At 61.3% G+C, this 24,672-nt stretch overlaps 1 protein-coding gene and 1 long non-coding RNA gene across 3 annotated transcripts; both read right to left on the reverse strand.

Annotated features, from left to right (window-relative positions):
- Positions 1–6,566: 6,566 nt before the first annotated feature.
- LOC119876900 (basic proline-rich protein-like) lies at positions 6,567–11,359 on the reverse strand. Its single transcript, XM_038555063.1, has 5 exons — positions 10,686–11,359; positions 9,748–9,886; positions 8,160–8,269; positions 7,100–7,909; positions 6,567–6,912 (listed from the first exon to the last, which is right to left on the reverse strand). The coding sequence occupies exons 1-5, from the start codon at positions 11,357–11,359 to the stop codon at positions 6,567–6,569; spliced, it is 2,079 nt and encodes a 692-aa protein (XP_038410991.1).
- Positions 11,360–22,375: 11,016 nt separating this feature from the next.
- Positions 22,376–23,399, reverse strand: LOC119874239. 2 transcript variants are annotated; one of them, XR_005367507.1, is made up of 3 exons: positions 23,301–23,399; positions 22,623–22,722; positions 22,376–22,519 (listed from the first exon to the last, which is right to left on the reverse strand). It is a non-coding gene; the product is annotated as an uncharacterized LOC119874239 (long non-coding RNA). The 2 variants fall into 2 exon arrangements; XR_005367508.1 differs by lacking the exon at positions 23,301–23,399 and adding an exon at positions 23,083–23,173.
- Between the last annotated feature and the right edge of the window lie 1,273 nt (positions 23,400–24,672).

The raw sequence follows: 24,672 nt of genomic DNA on the forward strand, positions 1-24,672 counted from the left end.
GACCGCTGGGTCCCTGCAAACTTGAAGGCAGCCCCTCCCCTCGGCATTCGTGTATCGTCCAGGCATCGAGGGCGCCCTCTTCCCTGTGACACACGCCATCAGTGGCTGAGCTGTCAGCACGTCCCACAGGATGTCCCACAACGAACCGGAGAACTGAGGGTGACCGCTGTCCCCGACAGGCGAACACACGCTGCTCTGGCGGGTTTTGTGGCAGGTGTTCACGGATGTGCACCCGAGCAGTAGCTGCAGGCCATCTGTTCCCCTGGAGGAACCACATCTGGGGCAGCGCCTGCAGTGGGGGCCGTGACCTGGTTAGGTTTGCGGCAGCCCATGGCCACTCACGGAGACCCAGCTGCCTTCCTCACAGGTCACTTGGGCACAGGTCGTACAAGTATCATGTGCAGTTCCCACGGAAGCAGTATTGCTTTGGGTTTTTTACCCTCTTGGAGGAAAGAGGTCATTCTGTAGGTTTCTGCTCTGCCCTCCCCACTGGGCTGGACCTTGTTAGAGGGTCAAGGGACCCTGCCATCGCTCTGCGAAAGAGGCTCTGGGTCAGAACTGGCTCAGTCCTGGGAGTTTGGAGAGAGGGATGTGGTTCTGTAGTGATGCCTCCGTCAACCAGCCAAGGGGACAGATTTGCTGATAGAGGGTGATGTCAGGGACGGCCCACGTATTCCTGTCCAAGGGGCTCCGTGGTTAACTGGCTACCACCAAACGTCTCTGTAGGTCTGACCTTCCCGCGTAGTTACAGGAGCCACGTGCACCCCTGTTTTTCAGTCCATTCTAGGACCTGACACCAGGTCCCAACCTTTCCAGTGAAGTTGAGTAATTTAATTTAGATGGTGGCAGTTCCCTCTGTCACCCTCCTAAGGGGCACAGTCACGATGCACCTGCCAGGAGTGCCCGGGTCCCCTACCGGTGTGCTTTTTCAGTGCCTACTGCTTGTAGACGTTGTTGGGCACTGAGTAAGCCACTCATTACAAACCAACAAAACTAGGGAGCCTGGGTGACTCCGTGGGGGCAGTGTTTGCCTTTGGCCCAGGGCGTGACCCCAGGGTCCCTGGACCGAGTCCTGCATCAGGCTCCCTGCATGGAGCCTGCTTCTCCCTCTGCCTGTGTCTCTGCCTCTTTCTCTCTGTGTCTCTCATGAATAAATAAATAAAGTCTTTAAAAATAAATAAAATATTAAAAATGTTTCTTAAAGTTAAAAAAAAAAACCCAAGTATTCCTACATTCCAAAGCTTTTGGGTCTCTTCCTCTGAAGTATGTCAGGAAGCTGGGCCAACTCAGTGACCTTGGCGTGCCCATCGTGAGGCCCAGAATGCGGTACGCTTTACGTGAGCCAGGACTGCCGCGTCTTCCTTTATCATCCAGCACCTGAGCAGTGATCGTCACTCCCCAGAATTCTACCAATATAATTTGGAAAAATTTAACAGTTATTTTCTTGGGTGAAACCGTACTTTTGTCTCTGCCTCCTGGGGCCGACCCCATCACCAGCGTGGATGCCGGAAGAGGCAGAGGTGTTGATTCTGGAGGGTTCCTGGCAGCAGCTTGGGTGAAGCTGTTTCCACGTCTTCCTGCGGGAGCGGCCAGCCTCGGGCGGTGTAGGAGGACGTCCCTGTGCCCAGGGGACTCTCTGGGACTCGGGATGAAGGCCAGGAGAGCTGTGTGCCTGTGTCAGACCCGGGCCTGCTCCGTCTGACATCCGGACAGAGACAGCGGTTCAGCTTGTGTCTCATCCGGGCACCGTCTGGGCCAGACTTCACACGTCCCACAGACCCCGCCAGTGTTCCCAGTGCTCTGCACACACAAGCCACAGCTCCCTTTGAACTGGGGGCGGGGGGGGGGGGTCCTTGACGTCCACAGGACTCCTCTTCCTCCGGCCCTGCATCCCGCCATGTGCTGTCCACTCCTCGATGCCGGGATCTGAGCAGACCACCCGGGGGACACAGTGCTGAGTGTTTCTGGAAAGCAGCCGACTCAGGCAGAATGAGACCCCCCAGACATCGGGTTCACTCCCACACTCTGGGTTTGGCCACATGTATGGCCTTCGTCGTGCAGGCACAGAAGTTTGATTAATGTCAACACACCAGAAGCAGAATCTTTCCCATTCACCAAGTTTGAGTTCACAAAACTAATATTAACAATGCTGATTTGTTATTTTAACAATTAGAAATATTGTTCACAAAACCAGATAGTTAAGTTTGCGTGGACGGCAAACGCTACCCTGTCACGAGAGGCGAGGGCTCTCGGCTGCAAACAAGCGTGTTTCTCACCCAGAAGTGCTCAGGAGCCAGTCGGCAGAAGAGCGGCTGACGTAGAAATAACATGAGAAGGAGACCAGAGGAGGCAGGTGTTTGCGGAAGCAGATGCTGTGCACAGTGTACGTGCATCCCCTCCCAGGGAGATCTGGGAGTACTCCACAGAGGTGGCATTTGTGTTGGTTTGGGGGAAACCAAGGGTTTCAACAGATTCAGGCAGATTGGTTACAAAAAGAGTCACTAGAGCTCAAGGTGGCTTGGAGGGTTTGCATGTCTCCTGAGCCAGCCCTTCCCCTGCTGATCCCTGGAGGGGCCATCCTGGGCTTGGCGCTGGTGCCCAAGTGCCCCAGCACGAGGCTGATGGTGGGGCCACCTGTGGAAGCCCGAGAGGTCACACAGGGCAAGTACTGCACAGAGAAGGAAGCCACTTCCATCCGAGTATCAGTCCCCCATCCTGAAAAATAGACCTATTGTTGCTCCTCATTGGGGTCCCTCCTCATCATCGGGGTCCCTAATCAGGGCTCCTCGTCATCGGGGTCCCTCCTCATCGAGGTCCCCCGTCGGGGTCCTTCCTCCTCATTGGGGTCCCTCATTGGCTGTGTCTGCCCTTAGGACACTGGCCCTGGTTCCCTAGTACTCCTCAAATCCCCATTTTCTCCCACTTGGCTGGCTTCTCACCAGCTCCATCCAAAGCTCCAATGGGATTCAGAATCTCTCACTTTATTATACCAAGTAATTAACTTTTCTCTGTTGTTCCCTCCCATTAAGGTATTCCAGGGGGAAGTCTTATTTTTCTTAAACTAGATGTCCAACCAAATTGCTTTCCCCAACAAAGGCATTCTCTATCCAGGAGATGAATGCCCCGACACTTCTGAGGCACTAAAAGCTGCAGTAGGATTTTGCTCTACATGCAAATTATTTTCCCCGCTTACTTTTATGCTGATGATTCCCAACTATCTCAAGCCCTGGCCTTAAGACTCAGCCTTCTGCCTCCTGGACAGCTTAGCACCAACACCCCACAGGCCACGTCCCTTCACTTAACATCCTCTTCCACTCAAGCCCTCCTGTGGTGCTCTGTCTTGAAAGGCAACAAGGGGATCCCAGACTCTAGAAACCTGAGGGGCACGTGCCAGCACTCACAATTTCCCATCCGTTGCACTACCTCCCGTGCTGCCCGTGCCTGCCTGCCCTGTTACCCCCCGAGGACGTGCTGGAGACCGCCTTCCTCTCGCCTCTCCAGCGCATCCTCTGAGCCGGAGAACTGTGTTCCCCAACCACTGGTCAGGTCATGTTATTCCTCTAAATAAGCACCTTCCATGCAAAGCATTCTGGTTCCTCCGCACGGTGTCCAGGGCCCTCCCCATACCTGCCAAATGTGGGAATGTGCCTCCCACATCATCTCGTGTGTAGGAGTTTCTGCACGTGAGAACAAGAGTCGGCGCCGTGTGAAGTAGGGAACAACTTTGTCTTGCTCCTGCTTCTCGTGTTCATCACTAAGCCATGTATTCCTTGTTGACTTCTTAAGATTTATTTATTCCTTTTAGAGAGAGAGGAGAGCACAGAGGGAGAGGGAGAGAGAGTCCCAAGCAGACTCCGTGCTCAGCCTGACCAAGAGTCAGACCCTTCCCCTGCTGCCCCCCCCTCCCCCCGGGCGCCGCTCCTTGCTGACTTCTCACGGATATCTTCTCGTAGTTAAGGACGTTTTATTTGGACACTGCTCTGGCTGTGTGGCAAATTGAATATCCGGAGAAGTAGTCCTCCCTGCAAAACCCTGGACGCATACCCTGAATTGCCAGGCCAGGAACCAAGGCGTCCATGTGGGACAAAATGAAGAAAAAGCAGGAATGTAGAGGTTTATTTGGGGAGATGAAGCCTTGGGCTGCCCCTGTTGGGAGACGGGAGCCCTGAGGAGCTGGGTCAAGGAGGGGTGACTTCTGAGAGGGCTGAGTGACAAAGGACACAGGGCTGGCCACAGCGGTGAGACCGGTGCAGTCCCAGGGGACCCTGTGCTCAGGAGGACCAGGTCCCATGTGTCATTTCTGACACTAGTTTTACCTCTGAAGTTGCACTTTGTAAGTGAAGTCTGATGGGACAGTGGGGTCTGTGTGAGTGGAGGAGGCACGTGTGTGCCCTCCCACAGACAGCATTCATGATGCCCCACGGACAGAATGTCCCCAAGGACCGGGGCTGTGTGGGAGTTCAGTGAGGCTCAGGTGGGGACGGGGTAGGTGAGATACTTTCCTCTGTGCCCCCAGCGGCTGGCCTGACCTCGCCCTGGCCGAGGACCTGCACAAGCCCCTGCCAGCTGCGGCCTGCACCTGCCCGCCCAGGATCCGCCCAGGACCCCGCAGGAGCCACAGTGGTCGGTGACCTGCGAACAGGCCCAGCACCTGCACCTCAAGTAGATCCTTGTCCCAAAATGCTGCAGAGAACAACTGCTCCCAAGAATACTCTGGGAATGAAGAACTAGAGATACACAGGGAGGAAGGCTGGAGTCGTCCCTCACAGGGAACAGCAAACGGAGCCTCAATAGAGCTAAGCCTGCGCTTAGCAGAATGAAAGAACGATGCAGGTAAGAGGTAAATGACACAGAAGCAATAAGATTCAGAGTTGGTTTTCTGAAAATCTACACAAACTTGGCAAACCGTGAGCTAGATTCACCAAGAGAGGGAGAGAGGCCTCAAATAAATAAAACCACAAGTGCAAGAGCCCTCGTGGGATAAGGCGGCGCGGGAGGGCGCTGACAGCTCTGGGAGCCCCCTGTCCGTCTGTCCGTTTTTTCTCTCCAAATCCGAGAAAAAAAAAGAAAACACTGTTCTCGGGAGCACGAGACCACGGGGCCCTGGTGCGTCCGCTGCCCCGGGTCGCAGGAGGCGGATTCCCGCCACCCTCGCCAGGCGGCCCGTCTGCTGCGGCACCTCCCGCGGTGGGGGCTGCGTGCGTGATTCCAAGGCCGGTGGTGTGGGGTGTGGGGGCTGCGGGGCCCAGGCCGGGGCAGAGCCGCTGTGCGCAGGCGCGGAGAGTGCCTCCCTCTGCGGAGGGGGAGGGGGAGGAGGGGGAGCGGGAGGAGGAGCGGGAAGAGGAGCGGGAGCGAGAGGAGGAGCGGGAGGAGGAGCGGGAGCGGGAGGAGGAGCGGGAGGAGGAGGAGGAGCGGGAAGAGGAGCGGGAGGAGGAGCGGGAGCGGGAGGAGGAGCGAGAGGAGGAGCGGGAGCGGGAGGAGGAGCGAGAGGAGGAGCGGGAGGAGGAGCGGGAAGAGGAGCGGGAGGAGGAGCGGGAGCGGGAGGAGGAGCGTGAGCGGGAGGAGGAGCGGGAGGAGGAGCGTGAGCGGGAGGAGGAGCGGGAGGAGGAGCGGGAGGAGCGGGAGCGGGAGGAGGAGCGGGAGGAGGAGGAGGAGCGGGAAGAGGAGCGGGAGGAGGAGCGTGAGCGGGAGGAGGAGCGGGAGCGAGAGGAGGAGCGGGAGGAGGAGCGTGAGCGGGAGGAGGAGCGGGAGGAGGAGCGGGAACGGGAGGAGGAGCGAGAGGAGGAGCGGGAGGAGGAGCGGGAGCGGGAGGAGGAGCGAGAGGAGGAGCGGGAGCGGGAGGAGGAGCGGGAGGAGGAGCGGGAAGAAGAACGGGAGCGAGAGGAGGAGCGCGAGCGGGAGGAGGAGCGGGAAGAGGAGCGAGGAGGAGGAGCGGGAACGGGAGGAGGAGCGAGAGGAGGAGCGGGAGGAGGAGCGGGAGGAGGAGGAGGAGCGGGAAGAGGAGCGGGAGGAGGAGCGGGAGGAGGAGCGGGAGCGGGAGGAGGAGCGGGAGGAGGATCGGGAAGAAGAATGGGAGCGAGAGGAGGAGCGCGAGCGGGAGGAGGAGCGGGAAGAGGAGCGGGAGGAGGAGCGGGAGCGGGAGGAGGAGCGGGAGCCGTTGCGCTGCGGGGTCCTCAGCCTCCGCTCAGGCCCCCGGACCACACGCCTCGTGGAGGGTCGTGGACGGTCGTGCGCTCCGCCCAGAGCCGCACCCCAGGCACCTTGTTGGCGTCCAGCCCCGCGTGCGGCCGGGCGGGGGACGCAGGATGCACCGTCGGGGGCGCGGCCGGGGCGGGTGGGGCCCACGGAACGGGCGCTCCTGCGGGGTCCGGCCTCGAGTGCCGAGTGCCGGGGCGAGGCAGGCTGCTGGGCTCGCGGGGGCGCCGGGCCCTGAGCCCGCGGGGAGGCGGGGAGGCGGGGAGGCGGGGCGCCCCAGCCTCGCGAAGGAGCAGGGCCCCGCGCCCGGTCTTAGCCCCGGGCCCACGCCAGGCTCGGCGCCCACGGCGAAGCCGCGCCTTCGTGCTGTTTTAGGCCCCGAAGACTCCGGTGCCTGGTTTCAGCGGAGACAGGGCGGCCGCGGCGCTGCAGGAGGGGCTCGTGGGCGGCCCCCCGAGGCGGGAGGTGCCGAGCGGCCTCCGCGCACGGGGTCCCCGAGAATGTCCGTGTTCGTGCTCGGTGTCCCCGTGGCGGCCGAGGGCACAGACGCCGGGAGCCGGGCGCGCCTCGGCCAGCGCGGGGCGTCCACGGGTCGGAGGCTCACGCGGAGGGGCCGTGGCCTGGGGCCGCGACGCTGGGCCCGTCTCCGCGTCCGGGGCGTCCGCGGTGGGGTCGGGGCCAGGGTCCGTCCGGGCCGCCACGTCGGAGGCCCTGGGGCTGCGCGGTGCGGGGGCCCCGAGACCCGGCGCGCTCCCGGGGGGGACTGTGGGCCCTCTGCGTGCCCCGCAAGGTGCCCGCCCCTCCCGCGGCCCCGTGCCCGGTGCGGGGAGGGGGGGACCCTCCGCCCCTCGCCCCCCCGCCCCCCCGCCCCGCTGCTGCCCCGCTGCTGGCCCCGCACACCCACCTGCCCCAGGCGCGCCGCCCTCCTCCGGGGTCAGGCTCCGCCGGCTCCGCGCTGGGCTCCCCCCCCCCGGGACTGACGGGCTCGCGGCGCGGGTTCGACGCCCCCCGGTCCCCGACGGAGGCCGCCCGCGGGCCCTGGTGCGCAGGAGCCGCCGTCGCGTCCGGGCAGAGTCCGCGGGGGCCGGGCGGGGGCGTCCTCTGTCCGCGGAGCGCAGCCGAGCCCCGGAGCGCGCACCCGGCCCGACCCGACCCGGCCCGACCCGCGCCCGCAGCACACCCGGACACCCGGACACCCGGCCCGGCCCGAGCTTGGTCGCGTCTCGGCGCCCCCGGTCGTGCTTCCAGCGAGTCGCTCGGGACCAACTCGGGCTCCGGGGAGCCGCGGCGGACGCGGGGGAGGGTCGCGGGGGGCGGGCGTTGCGTCTGCGGGACGCGTGGTGGCGCTGCTCGGCCGAGCAGGTGGCCGCGGGGCGGGGGCGGGGGCGGGGGCGGGTCAGGTGCCACCGCGGGGGGCTCGGGTGCCTGGGGGGGGGCTCGGGTGCCACGGCGGGGAGCACGGGGGGGGGTCAGGTGCCACGTGCGCTCCCGCCCGCAGTGCTCAGGGCGCAGAGGAGGAGCCGCAGCTGCGGGACCCCCGGGCGCTCCACCGGGCTCCGCGGGCTCACGGAGGACAGCGAGGACCGAGGCCGGCGGGCAGTGACCGCCCGGGAAGGGGCCCTCGGGAGGCCGGGGCCGCGGGTCTCGCCGTCGCTGTGCGGCAAGGCTCTGTGTGAAGAGCGCGATGGGCTTCCTCGGAGGGCTGCGGCTGCGGCTGCGGGTGCGGGTGCGGCTGCGGGTGCGGGTGCGGCTGCGGGTGCGGGTGCGGGTGCGGCTGCGGCTGCGGGTGCGGCTGCGGGTGCGGGTGCGGCTGCGGGTGCGGGTGCGGCTGCGGGTGCGGGTGCGGGTGCGGCTGCGGGTGCGGCTGCGGGTGCGGGTGCGGCTGCGGGTGCGGGTGCGGGTGCGGCTGCGGGTGCGGGTGCGGCTGCGGGTGCGGCTGCGGGTGCGGGTGCGGGTGCGGGTGCGGCTGCGGGTGCGGGTGCGGCTGCGGGTGCGGCTGCGGGTGCGGGTGCGGCTGCGGGTGCGGGTGCGGCTGCGGGTGCGGCTGCGGGTGCGGCTGCGGCTGCGGGTGCGGCTGCGGGTGCGGGGAAGCCGCCCTCTACTCAGCCTTTCGGGGCGCAGAGCCCGCCGCCCCCGGGAGTCCTGTGAACCCGCCCCGCGGCTGCCACCAAGGCTCCGGGCCGTGGGGCTCCCCCGCAGGCCTTGCAGAGGCGGGGCCGTGGGTGAGGCGGTGGCGACCGCAGATCCGGGGCCTCGGGTCCGACCTCGGCCTGTCCACGGAGGCCCCGACGCCCGCAGGACGCTCTTCCCGCCCGTCACCTACTTACTCCAAAACAAGAGAACTTAATGTTAAGCTCAAGCCAGTCGTGGCACTGGGGCCCCACCAGCGGTTAGAGCCCGCGCGGCCAGCAGGCACAGACTTATCATAAATATTAGATGCCGCCCCTCGAGCAAGCTCATTCATTTTCAAAGTCCGTTGCAGTCGCTAATTGCTCACGTCTGCGCACACCCCTGAGCCAGATGGTGTTATTAACTCCGTTTCAGAGTGAGGGAGCAAACGCGCAGAAAACCTGATGGAGAAGGAGAAGCCGGGTGTCGGCTCGCCCTTTCCAGGCACCCGCTCCCCGGCAGGTGGGCCCCACGGGGCTGTCCCCCCCTCCCAGGGTGCCCGCAGCAGCTCTGAATCCACCGTGGGACACCCTGCAGGTGGTCACCCTGGCGGGTAGCATCCAAGCCCACCTTGTAGCAGCCCCAGGAAGGAGGCAGTTTTGAGGAGCAGGGGGGCCCCGAGGGCGAGGTCACCCAGGCAGCGGGGCCAGCCTGCGGTCTGCGTCCACCAGACACTCGGAAACCCGAGCCCGTTGGCGCCCGGGGCCGCTGGGCAGGAGAGCAGCCGTCTCCCGGCCGTCAGCCCACCTGTGTCCGTCCTTCGTGTTATTGACAGGACGTGTCCCATGGTGGCTCCCGCCCCAAGTGCACCTGCTTCACTGACCCCGCCCGCCCTGCCCCCTTCGAAGTCACACTATTGCTTCAGACGCTCAAACAGCAGAGAGCAAGTCAGACACAGGAACGAGTGTCAGGGCTGGTGGCCCTAGAGGGTCCAGCTTCTTCCCTTTCCTAGTTGGTAAGTCAGGCGTCTCCGGCTTGGGTGGAAGTCACGTGGTCCGTACGCTTAACTCCTCGGGGGGCAAGTGTTCAGTCCGCTGGGGGAGCTACCTGCTTCCATGGGGTAGGCCGAGGCATCCCAAGCCTTGAGACCAGCCCCCGGCCTCACACGGGGGAGGCGGCAGCAGAGGGCTGGGGACCGAGGGCAGGGCCGCCACACAGGGGCAAGGAGGGCAGCCCATGGCCCCAGGGCTGGTGGGAAGGCGGGCACAAGGAGGACCATGGGGACGGGAGCTGGCAGGCTGACCGCTGGACAAGCCCGACAGGGGGGTGGCCGGGAGATGCAGGGCTGAGGAGGGCGGTGTGGGGCGTCTCGGGGACTCCAGGAGGTGTTGGCGACGCCGACACCCCAGAGCAAGGCGCTGGGGCTGAGCAAGAGGAGGGCACCATGCCCATCGCAGGTGGTGGGAAAGCCAGGAAGCCTTCAAGCAGTGGGCAGTACGTGAAGTAGTTAAATTCACAGTCTTCCCCAGGGAGCCGGGACGAGGGTGGGGGTTGGATGAGGGGGACAAATGGGGCCCCACTCCTGAGTGGAGAAAGCGGTGTTTATGCATCTTGGGATGTGGGAGAAGCAGGTAGCACCAGCGCCCGTCCCCTCCCCGGGGGCCCCAGGGGACCCCACCTACAGACGAGAGAGACTCGGTCCTGCCATCACACCCCAGCCTGGGAAACAGGGCCGCCCCACACCCGGGCACCTGGTGATCAAGAGGATGCCCATTTGCCTCTGTTTGTGCAGGGCTCGGCCGCGGCGCCCCACGTCAGGGAGGTGTCATTGCTGCAGACACCTGTGCAGGCAGCCGCGAGGTGCGACATCCAGCCGGCAGACAAATGGTGGGGGTATGGCCTGGTGTGAAGCCGTCCCGTCCAGATGGTGGCTGAACCTCCAGCCCCATTGCCGCATCTCTCCCGCCCGGGCTGGGGGACACCCGTCTTGCCGCCGGGGGGGCCCCCATGTGCCAGGTTCTGGCTGGCATGGGTCCCGACGGTGTTCCCCGCCTTCCGCCCGTGCCTGATGAGCCGTCCCCTAGTGCCCGGCCTCTGAGGGCCCCACGCCAAAAGTTTCCCAGCACACCAGCGAGACAAAGGTGCAGGCATCCAGCCTGCGTTCCCAAGGGGACCTTTAGGTCCCCTGATTTCCTGGTTTTGCAGACGTTTCCCCAAGTCTCACCCCCAGCACTTCTTCCAGAATAGGTGCGGCCTTCAGGACCACGCAAAGCGGTGCATGGACACGAGGCCTCCCAGCCCTCCTTCGGCACCCCGTCACCGGGGTCCGTTAGGGATGCAGCAGACGGGACAGTTTTCATATCAGTTTTGCTTTGTGTTACCACGAACCAGCGGCGCCTCCTCGGACGGAATGCCAGGCCGCAGAGAGGACAGTCGTCCGCCCCGGGTGCTCGTGGAAGCGGTGGGAGGAACGGCTCAGGCCAGGCTGCTCCTGCCGCATCGGGTCACAGCAGCGGGCGTGGCGGCTGGAGGGAGAGCCCACGGGGGCAGGAGCAGGGACAGGGACCGGGACAGCCAGAGTGGCTGGGGTGGCCCAGGGCCAGGCTGAGCACACGTCACTGTGGGCGGGGGCCAGGGCCTGCCCCGGGATGGAGGCGAGGGAGATGGACCCCGAGTCCCCGCAGTGCCGTGCTCGTGCCTGGTGACACCTGCCCTCTGGTGCATCCTCGTCGCCTCCGGCCCTGGCGATCACCCCGCGGGGCAGATGCCATCCCACACAGCGGTCAGGACCTCGCCGAGTCACGGGGCTACCGGGTGGACCAAGGGGCCGAGCCCCGTTTGAGCGACAAAGTGGGCAGGCTGGGTGGTCAGCAGGGGCCCCTGAGCGGGGATGGAGAAGGCCAGCGTGAGGGGACGCGGGTGGCGCGGCCGGCTCTGCAGCCGCCAAGGGAGTAATACAGATTTCCAAAATCCCCTGGGTCTGATTGATGGCTCTCCTCTCCTTCCTGGCTGGCCCCTCGCCGCTTCCAGGAAAGGCCTGGCAGGCTGCAAACATCTGGGCTAAATCGGCCCTGCTGGGACAGCGGGACAGAGAGGGACGGCCGGGAAGAAGCTGCTCCGGCGGACATGTGCAGAGTCCCGGCCCTCCTGGGCCGCAGGGCTGACGTTTGTCCGACGCGAATTTCTGCGTCCCCAGGACTCGCCTCATTTCCATTCCTTCCCAGGGAAGCTTGTGGCTGTAATTCCTGTCGCGGCTCCAGGGTCATAACCAAAAACGCCTGACTTCACCTGCCACACGCTTCTGTTGGGCTGCTAATCTTTGTCTTTCCTTTTGGGCTCCAGGAGTTCTTTGCATATTAAGGATACAGGTTGTGACAGGAGATGAAATAGGTGTTTTTCTCATTGTCGGTGTTGGCTTCCTCATATGCTGATGGCAGTTTTTTTTTTTTTTTTTTTTTTTTTTTTTTTTTTTTTTTTTTTTTTTTTTTTTTCTGATGGCAGTTTTTCATGCAGAAGTTTTATTTTCATGTAGTTGGACTTATAAATTATTCTTTTACTGCATTTGGATTTTTAGTTTGAATTAACAAAGTCTTCCCTTGGTGACAAATTTACAAAGAAACCGGCCCATGATTTCCATCAGTGCTTTTCATGGTTGTATTTTTAACAGTTAAGGATTTGACTCTTAGGGAATTTATTTTGATGTATAACATGAGATTTGAGTGTGGCTTTTGTTTTTTATTATTTACTTGCTGGGTAGCCACTCAGCCATCCTGATGCCGTTTACCCATCAAGTTTTCGCTACTGGGGATCCCTGGGTGGCTCAGCGGTTTGGCGCTTGCCTTTGGCCCAGGGCGCGATCCTGGAGTCCCGGGATCGAGTCCCACGTCGGGCTCCCGGCATGGAGCCTGCTTCTCCCTCTGCCTCTCTCTCTCTCTCTCACTCTCTCTCTCTCTCTATGTCTATCATAAATGAATAAATAAAAAATCTTAAAAAAAAAGTTTTCGCTACTAATCTGCGATGTCATCTGTATTGTATGCCAGTTTCTCACATATTTCTGTGTTTACCTGTACTTTCTGCAGTTTTACGTTGTGGGTGCCTGTTCATGAGCCAGCACAGCAGGGTTTTAATTATTGAGACTATTATATGATTGAAGAGCAAATAGGGCTACTGATTTTTCTTAACTCTTCCTTTAAGGATTTTCCTGCCTATTTTGTTGGTTTCTTTTTCTATTTAAACTTTAGGATCAGACTGTCTACTCCTCTCCCCACAATAAAAAAAAAAAATGCAATGCAAAGATCCAGAAAAACCTTAAACTATCTTTATTTTTATTCATTTAGTGCATATTCAGTAATGCATTAATTTATAGAGTTAGGGAAGACAGAGGTTCTTCCCACTTGTTCAGACTTTCATATATGAATTTTTATGTGAATGTTTTTAAACGTGTTTCTTACATAGATTTTAACTTTCTTAAGCTCATTCCTGATGCTGATCTTTGTTTTTTGGCTAATTAAATAGGGGTATTTTTTTTTTTCCTATTCTAGCTTATAAAGCTGTTCGTTTCTTTATGTTAATGTTATATTCTGATATCTTACTAAATTTTCTTACTATTTGGTTTTCACTTGATATTGTCTTTGGGTTGTGATAGATGTATTTTTTTTAAAAGATTTTATTTATTTATTCATGAGAGGCACAGAGAGGGGCAGAGACCCAGGCAGAGGGAGAAGCAGGCTCCATGCAGGGAGCCCGACGTGGGACTCGATCCCGGGTCTCCAGGATCACACCCCGGGCTGAAGATGGCGCTAAACCGCTGAGCCACCAGGGCTACCCGAGATAGATGAATCTTAACATGTTAAGAAAATATCGAATCCTATTTTATTAAAGTTTTTAATGCTTGATTTTATCAGATACTTTTTAAGCTTTGGTGAAGATGATCCCATTTTTTAAAATCCTCTGATCTATTACAAGATAAAACAAAGTACCCATAACCAGCTTTTGAAACCAAGTTTTTGAATTTTATTTTGACACATAATTATGTGTAGCTGCAGCCTGAAGCATGTGTCATTCAGAACCCAGTTTTCCATAAAGACATACTGCTGTCTTATGCAGTGAGAGTTCAACAGCAGCTTGAATTAATTTAACAAAATACGCTAGCAGAGGAAACTTAGAGCTAGTGCAATCATGCCATCATTTAAAAGCTTACATTTTGCTGAGTCTGAAACAGAATTTATGCATAAAATAAATACAGATATACTTGAATGAATAAAGCAATGTTCAGTGTGTCATCTTAAATTCTTCCCTGAATAAAGCAGGTGTGTATGGGTGGAAGGGCAGGGGTTGGTTTGTGGGCAGGTAGATGATAAAAAGATGAAGTCAGTAAATTTACACGGGCATGATGCACACTTTTCAAACCCTTTGTAAAAGTGAAATAAGAAGCAAGAAAGCAAGTGAGTAGGAAAGTTGAGTGTGCAGATGCTACTGTGAAGACGGGCCTGCAGGAGCCCTGGTCTCCGTGGCAACCGCGCAGGGAGGGGCGGCGAGGAGATGCCCCAGCGCCCGCCCATTTCCATCTCTGAAACACCTTTGTGTCCTGAGCTCGTTTGTCAACCTCTCGATTCTGCAGAATCACATTACGGTTTTGTGGTGATTGCAAACCCAGAGTAGAAAAACATTTCTGCCTCCACGGGACAGAGCGGGCACTTGCCATTAAAAGGAAGCAATCTTCAGGCTTTAAAAAATATCTATGTATCCCCTGGGATTCAGCGGGGGCATGAGGAGACGGATCCCCGCGTCTGGACTCATAAATCTCTAGCATCGCATCCAGCATCCAGGGTTTGATGTTACTTGGGCCCTGGCGGTGTCTTTCAGTGGTCTACCACGTGGACATCTGGGTTATTTGTGTCCTTTGCGATGAGGCTGGCAATAAATATATCACCTGGGCGTTGGGGCAGCTGAGAAAGACCCATGGAATTGAGAGCTAGTCACCTGAGGGCACATGTCCCTCCTCCCGGGCCGCCTTCCATGGAACACCTGCCCAGCGATCGCACCCCCGCCCCAGTGGGGACCCTGGGGACCTGGGGTTTGAGGGGGTGGCTGCGAACTGCGGTGGAGCTCTGCACCTGCTCAGCACGGCTCCCGGCTTGCCGCCGTACCCCAGCGGGGTTCACTCTTGTTCACACTCATCAACGATTCCTTACGATGGGATGGGTCTTGAGGCTTTGGTGCGGATGTGTCCCCCAAAGGGCAAACACCGCCACCAAGCCGGAGCTCGTCAGCCCGGCACCGGTGGGAGGGTGCTTCCGGGTCTCCATCTGCTACTCCTTGATGTCAGTCCTTCAGGTGCCGTGAGGCCGAGGCCTGTGTGCTGCGAGGGGAGAGGAGGCCCCGGTGGCTGCAGGACAGCGGATCCCGTTCAGAGGCTGCACGTCCAGATGAGCCGTGGGAAGTGAGGAGCCCAAGCCCGCTTCCAGCACGTTCCGGGGCAAGGGTGGTGGGGCATGGGAGCGAGGTGGCCCAGGGCAGAGCTTCGTGGGCGGTGTCCAGGAGCGTGTGATAAAGACGCAGCTGTAAGACCTGCGGGGCCTTTCTGCTCCTGGCCTGGTGGGCATCACCCAGGGCCCCACGTCCTCCGCGGCCTCCCACTGCACCCGGAGGGCCCGCGGTGCACACGGGGACTCTGCAAACCCAGCGACGTGGTCTACGTGCCCTGTGGCTCGGATGTGGGCAGTGCATTTTGCTCCTTTATTTCCTGCACTCTGAAAGGATTTACTGTCTGTCCTACTGTCTGTAGGATTTACCGTCTGTATAATCAACCAAGCATCGGATAAGCGGAAACCCTCCAAGACGGTCCTGCAAGCATGCGGGTGGGGAACCCATGATCTCAGGCAAGACGTCGTCTTCGCTTGGGCCTGGGTTGCCTGGAGGACAATCCAGACGCACGCAGCCCAGTCGGGAGACCTGTGTGGATCGGATGCATCCCCGGCGAGGAGCAGCTCCTTGGCGTGGGCCAACGGATTATGTAAAGTGAGTGTTATTTATTTATCTTTCCCAGAAAACAGAAAACTCACTTACACACTTGCCATTCGACTTGGCAGAGGCTGAGATGAGGTGGTGACACTTCCATGTATACGGAAGGAGTTTGAAAACATTCACAGCAAATTGAAACTAATCTTGACAGATACGTGCCCAACAGAGGGCCGCAGCCAGGGATCCCTCGGGAGGTGCCAGGGGGCGTGCGCAGGGCGGCCTCGCGTGGGGCCCTTCCTCCGGGCGGCAACCCCGGGGCTCCCAGGCCGCAGACCAGCGCCCCCGGCAGGTGCACCTGCGGGAAGGGAAGCCGCTCCGAGCGCGGGGCCTGAGTGCGGGCCGTGGGGCCGCGGGCTCCTGGGGCCGTGGCCGCGCGCTCCGCCGGCTGGTCCTGCGCCCCTGTCACCTGGCGCCCCAGCCAAGCGCCCAGCATCACACCTCATTAGTCTGCCGCCCGCGCACGGCCCCTCCTGCCAGCCGCTGCCTCGGCTGCCAAAACACAATCTGTCCCGCCGCCGGGCCAGGCGCCCGCCCCGCCCCCGGCCCGCGTCCCCGCAGCTTCCACGGTGCCTGCGGCTGGACTTTGGCAGCCCCCAGAGGGCCCTTAATCCGCTTTTCCCTCCGAGGGGGAATTCTTCCGAGCGATCCGCCTTTGTGCCGCAGCTCCCGGGGGCACAGCTCCCGCCAGGCTTCCCCCGGCTGCGGTGCCCTGGGGCGCGCCCCCTCGGCCCACAAGCGGCTGTGCCCCTGCCCCGGGCGCCAGGCACCGAGTGGGCGCCGAGGCGGCGCTGCGGGGTGGGAGGGTCCGGGGTCCGCGCCTCCGCCCGTCGGGTGAGTCGGGGGTCTGAGCCTCGCCCGTCGGGGTCAGTCCGGGTCTGAGCCTCTGCCTTTCGGGGTGAGTCCGGGTCTGCGCCTCTGCCCGTCGGGGTCAGTCCGGGTCCACGCCTCTGCCCGTCGGGGTGAGTCCGGGTCTGAGCCTCGCCCGTCGGGGTGAGTCCGGGTCCACGCCTCTGCCCGTCGGGGTGAGTCCGGGTCCACGCCTCAGCCCGTCAGGGTGAGTCCGGGTCCACGCCTCTGCCCGTCGGGGTGAGTCCGGGTCCACGCCTCAGCCCGTCGGGGTGAGTCCGGGTCCACGCCTCTGCCCGTCGGGGTGAGTCCGGGTCCGCGCCTCTGCCCGTCGGGGTGAGTCCGGGTCTGCGCCTCTGCCCATCGGGTGAGTCCGGGTCCACGCCTCTGCCCGTCGGGGTGAGTCCAGGTCTGCACCTCTGCCCGTCGGGGTCAGTCTGGGTCTGAGCCTCTGCCTTTCGGGGTGAGTCCGGGTCTGCGCCTCTGCCCGTCGGGTGAGTCCAGGTCTGAGCCTCTGCCCGTCGGGGTGAGTCCAGGTCTGAGCCTCTGCCCGTCGGGGTGAGTCCAGGTCTGAGCCTCTGCCCGTCGGGGTGAGTCCGGGTCTGCGCCTCTGCCCGTCGGGTGAGTCCAGGTCTGAGCCTCTGCCTGTCGGGGTGAGTCCGGGTCTGCGCCTCTGCCTGTCGGGGTCAGTCCGGGTCTGAGCCTCTGCCCGTCGGGGTGAGTCCGGGTCTGAGCCTCGCCCGTCGGGGTGAGTCCGGGTCCACGCCTCTGCCCGTCGGGGTGAGTCCGGGTCCACGCCTCAGCCCGTCAGGGTGAGTCCGGGTCCACGCCTCTGCCCGTCGGGGTGAGTCCGGGTCTGAGCCTCTGCCCGTCGGGGTGAGTCCGGGTCTGAGCCTCGCCCGTCGGGGTGAGTCCGGGTCCACGCCTCAGCCCGTCAGGGTGAGTCCGGGTCCACGCCTCAGCCCGTCAGGGTGAGTCCGGGTCCACGCCTCTGCCCGTCGGGGTGAGTCCGGGTCTGAGCCTCTGCCCGTCGGGGTGAGTCCGGGTCTGAGCCTCGCCCGTCGGGGTGAGTCCGGGTCCACGCCTCAGCCCGTCAGGGTGAGTCCGGGTCCACGCCTCTGCCCGTCGGGGTGAGTCCGGGTCTGCGCCTCTGCCCATCGGGTGAGTCCGGGTCCACGCCTCTGCCCGTCGGGGTGAGTCCAGGTCTGCACCTCTGCCCGTCGGGGTCAGTCTGGGTCTGAGCCTCCGCCTTTCGGGGTGAGTCCGGGTCTGCGCCTCTGCCCGTCGGGTGAGTCCAGGTCTGAGCCTCTGCCCGTCGGGGTGAGTCCGGGTCTGAGCCTCTGCCCGTCGGGGTGAGTCCAGGTCTGAGCCTCTGCCCGTCGGGGTGAGTCCGGGTCTGCGCCTCTGCCCGTCGGGTGAGTCCAGGTCTGAGCCTCTGCCTGTCGGGGTGAGTCCGGGTCTGCGCCTCTGCCTGTCGGGGTCAGTCCGGGTCTGAGCCTCTGCCCGTCGGGGTGAGTCCAGGTCTGCGCCTCCGCCCGTCGGGTGAGTCCAGGTCTGAGCCTCCGCCCGTCGGGGTGAGTCCGGGTCTGCACCTCTGCCCGTCGGGTGAGTCCGGGTCTGAGCCTCCGCCCGTCGGGGTCAGTCTGGGTCTGCGCCTCTGCCCGTCGGGGTCAGTCCGGGTCTGCGCCTCTGCCCGTCGGCTGAGTCCGGGTCTGAGCCTCTGCCCGTCGGGGTGAGTCCAGGTCTGCGCCTCTGCCCGTCGGGGTCAGTTCGGGTCTGAGCCTCCACCCGTCGGGGTCAGTCCGGGTCCACGCCTCTGCCCGTCGGGTGAGTCCAGGTCTGAGCCTCCGCCTTTCGGGGTGAGTCCGGGTCTGCGCCTCTGCCCGTCGGGTGAGTCCGGGTCTGAGCCTCTGCCCGTCGGGGTGAGTCCGGGTCTGCGCCTCCGCCCGTCGGGGTCAGTCTGGGTCCGAGCCTCCATCCGTCGGGGAACCTGGCCGCGGAGGCCTGTGCTGGGAGCAGCACGTTCGGGGCAGCGAGGAGCCGGCGGGAGGCTGCGGGACGTCGTCCGGGGGCAGGGGTGTCACAGGCCCCCCTGGTCCCCCTCCCCCTGGGAGCTCAGTCGGGCCCCGCCGCGCTTCCGACGGAACCTCCGTCCTGCCCAAGGGGAGGCCGCGTGCGCCGTGGGGGAGTCGCCGCACCCAGGGCCGGGCTGTCGGCCGCCCACGCCCCTTCGGAACCGCGGTTTGTGCAGCTCGAGGCGGGAGGGCCGTGTGCTCCGGGCCTGCGCCCCTGAAGCAGGGCAGCGTCACTGCCCCCTGGAGACACCGCGGCCCCTGGGGACCCACTGCCACGGGGGTGGGGAGGAGGGGCTCGAACACCCCCGGGGGCAGGGGACCCCGCGCGGAGGCCTGTAGGCTACAACCTGTGGCTGTGCGCCCCGTGTTGTGGGGAACCTGGCTCACGCCCCCCACCTCGCCCCTGCCCCGGGGCCCCCACCACCTTCCTGGGGCCTCCTGGGCCCTCGGGTCCTCAGGTTTCCTGCCCGAGCGCGCCCTGCCTGCCCCCAGCTCCGCTGACCTCCGCCCTCACCACCCAGAGCTGCAGCCAGATCAGCTGTGTCCACCTGCCAGTTGCCTTTGAGTGAAATTTCCCCGCTGCCCCTGAAGCCTTCGGGCGGCTGAGTGCCCACTGCGCCCACCACAGCATCACAGCCGCCCTCCCGTGGGTGGTGGCCCCAAGGGGACGCATAGCTCAGGGGCAGGAAGGGGGTGGACAGTCTGCACGGGGAGCCCTGGGCTAGGCGCCCCCCGGAGCGTGACCCCGGCCGCATGCGCCCCACAGGAGATGCCACCTGCGTGGGCAGCGGCGGGGTGTTGCCTTGCAGAAGTGGCTCATCTGTCCCCGCGTGCCCTGTGGAGGCCCATGCATGAGGCCCACGCGCAACACCCACCAAGGCTAAGGGGCAGGGCGCGAGCCCCGCGGGACGCCGCCCCGAGATGACCTTGCGCCTTGCAGCAGGGTGCATGTCCCTTTGCCTCTGCCCGGTTCACCCTTGCAGATGAGAGAAGTAGCGGGCGGCCCGGAGGCCACATCAGGGCAGGGGCCGGTCAGACCCTGGGCCTGTCCCACCTCCGCAGCACTCTTTCCCGGGGCCTGAGGGCAAATCCTGCCCCCCACGCAGTGCTCCATGCCAGGCAGCCACATTCTCTCCGTGGGCAGGTCCTTACGGTTAGAAACGCAGTGTCTGACACGTCTGAAAAGTCAGCAGGTGCCCAGCGGGAACGTGGATGGGGAGTCCATCCGTCCCCTGGGCTCCCAGGATCCCGAGAGCCACTCGGCCGGGTGCCACGGCCAGGGATCCAGGCGGGGGTCCTGCCCCCAGGGACGAGCTCCTGGTCCCCAAGCTGCAGGCTCCTTACCTACAAGACAGGGATGAAAACTGTTTTATGTCACTCCTGTGCTCAGACAGGCAGCGACTCCACGCAGTACACGGTCCAAGTGGGGACCCCCCGCGCCCCCTCCAGCCCCCGACTGCCCAAGCCTGCAAACCTTGAAGACACCAGTCCCTCCCACAGACTACTGGCCGGTGGCCCTCGGGCGGGGCCCAGAAACGGGACTGGGACTGACAGGTGGTGTGGCCTGGGGATGAGCCTGGAGCGCCAGCCTGCGAGGTGCAGTGGCGGCCAGAGCGGAGCCTGGGGTCGGGAAGCGGTGGGGCCTGGGCAGCTGCTGTTGGACGAGGGGCCTTAGATCGTGGGCTGAAGTGGGGGGCAAGCTGCTCACAACATGGGCCTGGGGCTCCCGACCTGGGAGGACCTGCCGGCCGGCTGCTGGGAGGGCGGTGTGGAGCCGGGCCTGGGAAAGGGAGCAGGGCCCGGGGTGGCTGCGAGCTGCGAGCCCAGCGCGGCCTCCACACGATCGGAACCATCAGAAACAGTCTGAGCACAAAGAGGTTCAAGCTCAGGACCGCAAGGCTCCCCCAGGGCTGGCGTTCCCTGTCCACGCGGGTGGGTGCTCGCAGTGCGGCCGCGGCTACGGGCATCAGATATTCTGAGTATCCGCCTGGGTTTGGTTAGTCTCCTGCGTCACCGGGTTGATGCCCACGGAGCGGCCACAGGATCTGGTTCAGGGTGTGCGGGCGCTTCGCCGACCTCCAGGCCCCGGCGAGAGCTCAGGGTCGGACCAGGCAGCGATCCGGGCCAGGCCTGTTCACCTGCCGGGGCCCCCGGCGCCCCCAGCACAGCCCGCGCTGCTCTCTCCGTGCCCACTGCAGACACTGGGCTTGAACCCGCGCCGTCTAGAGGGTCTAGAGGACTCCCAGGACGCCTTCCTAGCTTGGCTTCCTGGTGAAGGCGAGGGGGGTCGGGCGGGTCAGCGGCCAGTCCCCCGTGACCGCCTGTGCCCAGGGAGCACTTCCGTCGGGAGGTTACTTTTTAAGCCGTTTGGAAGGAATGCTTCAGACGGAGTATTAGTGCTTGTTGGGCGTGTGCGTTAAGTGTCCTCTCCTGTTCTGGTTCACAGAAGTGGTTTGACAAGGTCCTGTTTGCACCTCTGATGCCCTCATGCAGTCGTCAAAGTGGGAACCAGCGTTTGCACACAAACTGTTCACTTTACCTGGGTCGGATTTATTCGTCTGCTGGGGGACATGTTTTGTGTATTTTAAAATAACTTTCCCTCTGTGATCTTAAAGATGTTTCCCTATATTTACTTCCAAAATCTCCCAAAATTAACATTTTGCTTTTTCCTCTTATGGCTTTATTCCCCCAGGAATGTATAAACAAGTCTGAGGAATATAATTTCATCACAGCCGACTTGCCCAGCGTCTACTTTTATAAAGTAGACACACCGTGATCTTTATCACGCGTACCTGTGCAAGTGTGCGCTGCAGAGGCGTTAAATACACTCACAACATTGTGTGACCGTCACCATGTCGTCCCCCAGACCCGTTTCCTCGTCTGCACTGTAACTCTGTCCCTGTTAAACGCTGACCCCCGACTTCCCCTCTGCCTTCCATCTCCGGGAGTTTGCTGTTCCGGGCGCCTCGCACACAGGCTGTCCCACGCACCTGTCCTGCGCCTGCTTGTCGTGCTGAGCACCACGGGTTCAAGGGCCACCGATGTGGTACCGTCCCATCTTCCTTCCCTTGTGGGGCGGGATACTCCCTCCCCGTAGGTCGTGGTCATGCTGTTCGTCGGGTCGCCTGCTGACGGACCTTTGGGTTGCTTCCCTCTTGCGAAAAATGCTGCCATGAGCATCTGTGCACACGCACCTGTGCGAGTCCCCGCTCTCAGGCATCCTGGGCCTACCTCGGGACGTGGGACTGTGGGTCAGACCATAATTCTGTGTTTTATTTTTTGAGGAGCCATAGGCTCACTGCCACACTGCTTTGCATTCCTGCCCACAGCGCACGAAGGCTCCAAGTTCTCCACATCCTCTCCAACATTTGTTTTCTCTCCTAAAAAAACTGTCTGCTAGCCATCCTGGCCGGGGTGGAGCAGTACGTCACCGGGGTCTTCGTTTGTGGTTCCCTGATGACTAATGATGGGGAGTAGCTTTGTGTGCTTGTTGGTCCTTTGTACGTTTCTTTGGAGAAATCGTTCAAGTCCTCTGCCCATGTTTTAATTTTCTTGTTTGTTTCTGTTCAGTTGTAGGAGTTCTTTATATACTCTGGATACTAATCCCTTATCAGATATGTTTATAGATATATTCTTCCGTTTTGTAGGTTGTCTCTTTGCTTTCTTGGTAGTGTCCTTTGAGGAACAAAAGTGATTATTTTTGTCATAATTTATTTGTTTTTCCTTTCATTGCCTGTGCTTTTTAAAAAATTTTATTTATTTTTATTGCCTGTGCTTTTTAAAATCTTTTATTTTTATTTTATTTTTTATAGCCTCTGCTTTTGATGTCATCTCAGAGGTTACCTTTTCACAGTGCTTTCTTCCTGTAGTCCTGGCCCTTGCTGTGTCGTATGCCCACATTCCGGAAACGTGTGCCCGTTTCTGGTTCTCCGCCGAGTCCTTGCGCCACCTGCTGTGGCTGCAGGGCAGGCCCGACGCCACAGGGCTGGCACCACCGCCTTCCCTGTCCTCCCTCCTCCTCTCACCTGTTCTTTGCTGTTCTTCGGGTTTGTGCTAATGACATTCAGGATCAGCTCGTCAGGTTCCGTAATAAATCTTATGAGAATCCTGGTCGGAATGGCATTTATTTATTTATTTATTTATTTATTTATTTATTTAGAGGGAGAGAGGAGGGTCACAGGGAGAGGGAGACAGAATCGCAAGCAGACTCTGTGCTGAGCACGGAGCTCGACACGGGGCTCCATGTCACGACCTCCAGATCACGACTGGACCTGAAACCAAGAAGCGGGTGCTCAACCGACGGCACCCCCCTGGGAGGCCCCCAGAACGACATCTACCTCGTAGGCCCTTAAGGCGGAGAATTGCTAGACTCACAACACTAGTCCTCACGTCCATAAACGCAGCGTGACACCGTGCTCTGCTCCAACCTGCTTCGTATGCTCCGTGGTGTCTGGACTCCACGTCCCCAAAGATCCTGCAATCGGAACCGTCAGAAACAGTCTGAGCACAAAGAGGTTCAAGCTCAGGACCGCAAGGCTGAGCAGACTTGTTATTTGCAGACTCACTGAGATTTTAAAAATATCTTGCTACTGCTCATGATATATTCTTTTTCCTATTACATCTAATAATTGGTAACTAGTGGTTATAAGAATGCTACTAGTTCTGGTAAATAGATCTTAATGACTTCCTCCTCGCTTGTCCTCTGTTTCAGTTTCTCTTAAAATTCACCCTAACATCTTAACATGCATATAATTTCATTTTTAACAAATGAGAATCTGTTCAGTATTCCTATCGTTCCAAACAGGAAAAAGATTTTGGCATTTAAACTACGTACATTTAAACATGAAGTTAGTTTCCCTCCTTCCCCTCTAATCCCCTCTATTTCTTCTATTCCCCGGATGAGTGAGACCATGTGATGACTGTCCTCCCACGACTTCCCTCACTCAGCGTCATGCCCTCCAGTTCCACCCACGTCAAAGCCCACGCTGGGTGCTCGTCCTTCCTGACGGCTGAGCGATATCCCACTGTAGCTATAGGACCAGTCTTCTGTACCCGTCATCTGTCGAAGGACACCGAGGCTCCTTCCACGGTTTCCTCTCGTTCTTAAATGACGTTTGATGGAGCGTAACACCCAGGCTCGTGTTGGTTTCCTCTCCCCTCTGGTGACGTCAGCGCGGTGTCCCTCCTGGCAGCTGACAAGTGTGCGGAGCTTCTAGGTGCTGTCTTCTCGCCCAGGGGTGGCTAGGAGCTGCCCTCTGTGCGACTGCGGGGGTGGACATGGGGGTGCACGCGGGGGGCACAAGGGGGTGCACGGGGGGCGCAAGAGGGTGAACGTGGGGGTGCACGGGGGGGCACACGGGGAGTGGACGTGAGGCACACAGAGGCTGAGGTGGGGGTGCACAGGGGGTGGACGTGGGGGCGCATGAGGGGGCTCATGGGGGGCGCACAGTGGGGGGTACACGGGGGGATGGGCATGGGGGCACATGGGGAGCACATGGGGGCAGGGGGGGTAGACATGGGGGTGCATGGGGGGCTCCTGGGGGGGCACACGGGGTGATGGATGTGGGGGCGCATGGGGGGTGCACGAGAGCGCATGGGGGGGCAGACGCAGGGGCACATGGGGTGCGCACGGGGGGGTGGACGTGGGGTCGCATTGGGGGGCACACGGGGGGTGGACGTGGGGGCACACGGCGGGCTCATGGGGGTGGATGTGGGGGTGCATGGGGGGCACATGGGTGAATGTGGGGGCACACAGGGGGCGCACGGGGGCATACGGGGGGCGGAGGTGGGGTGCAAGGGGGTGGATGTGGGAGCACATGGGAGGTTGGATGGGGGCGCATGGGGAGCACATGGGGGCAAGGGGGGCAGACATGGGGGCACATGGGGGGCTCCCGGGGGGGACATGGGGGATGGGCGTGGGAATGCATAGGGAGCGCATTGGGAGGGGCATGGGGGGGCGGACATGGGGGCGCATGGGGGGTGCACGGGGAGCGCACAGGGAGCAGACGTGGGGGCACATGGGGCACGCATAGGGGGTTGGACGTGGGGGCACACGGGGGAGTGCATGGGGGTGCAGCCACACTTCCTCCTGCGAGCTTGAGCCCTTGGCCTCTAGTTTGTGAAAACGCTGAGCTGTTTGTCCGTCGAGGCCTGGTCCCCACGAGCCCCACGGGTGGGCGCCCGTAACCGTTGGAAGCCCCAGTGAAAGCTCTTCTTGTCCTCAGGACCGTCTGAAGCAGCGGGGGCTCCCCTGCGATCCGTCTGCTGCTCCTCCCATCTTAAAAATCTTAAAAATGTCAAATTTCTGACTGTGCATCTTCATGTCCCCCGATTTTTAGAACCTCTGTTTTCCGTCACTGATTCTGTTTTCAGAATGGATGCTGTTTCTTCGTGTCCTCCCAAACTTGCATATTTTACGGTGTCT

This window comes from Canis lupus, chromosome 12 (genome assembly GCF_011100685.1).
Source record: "Canis lupus familiaris isolate Mischka breed German Shepherd chromosome 12, alternate assembly UU_Cfam_GSD_1.0, whole genome shotgun sequence".
NCBI lineage: Eukaryota > Metazoa > Chordata > Mammalia > Carnivora > Canidae > Canis > Canis lupus.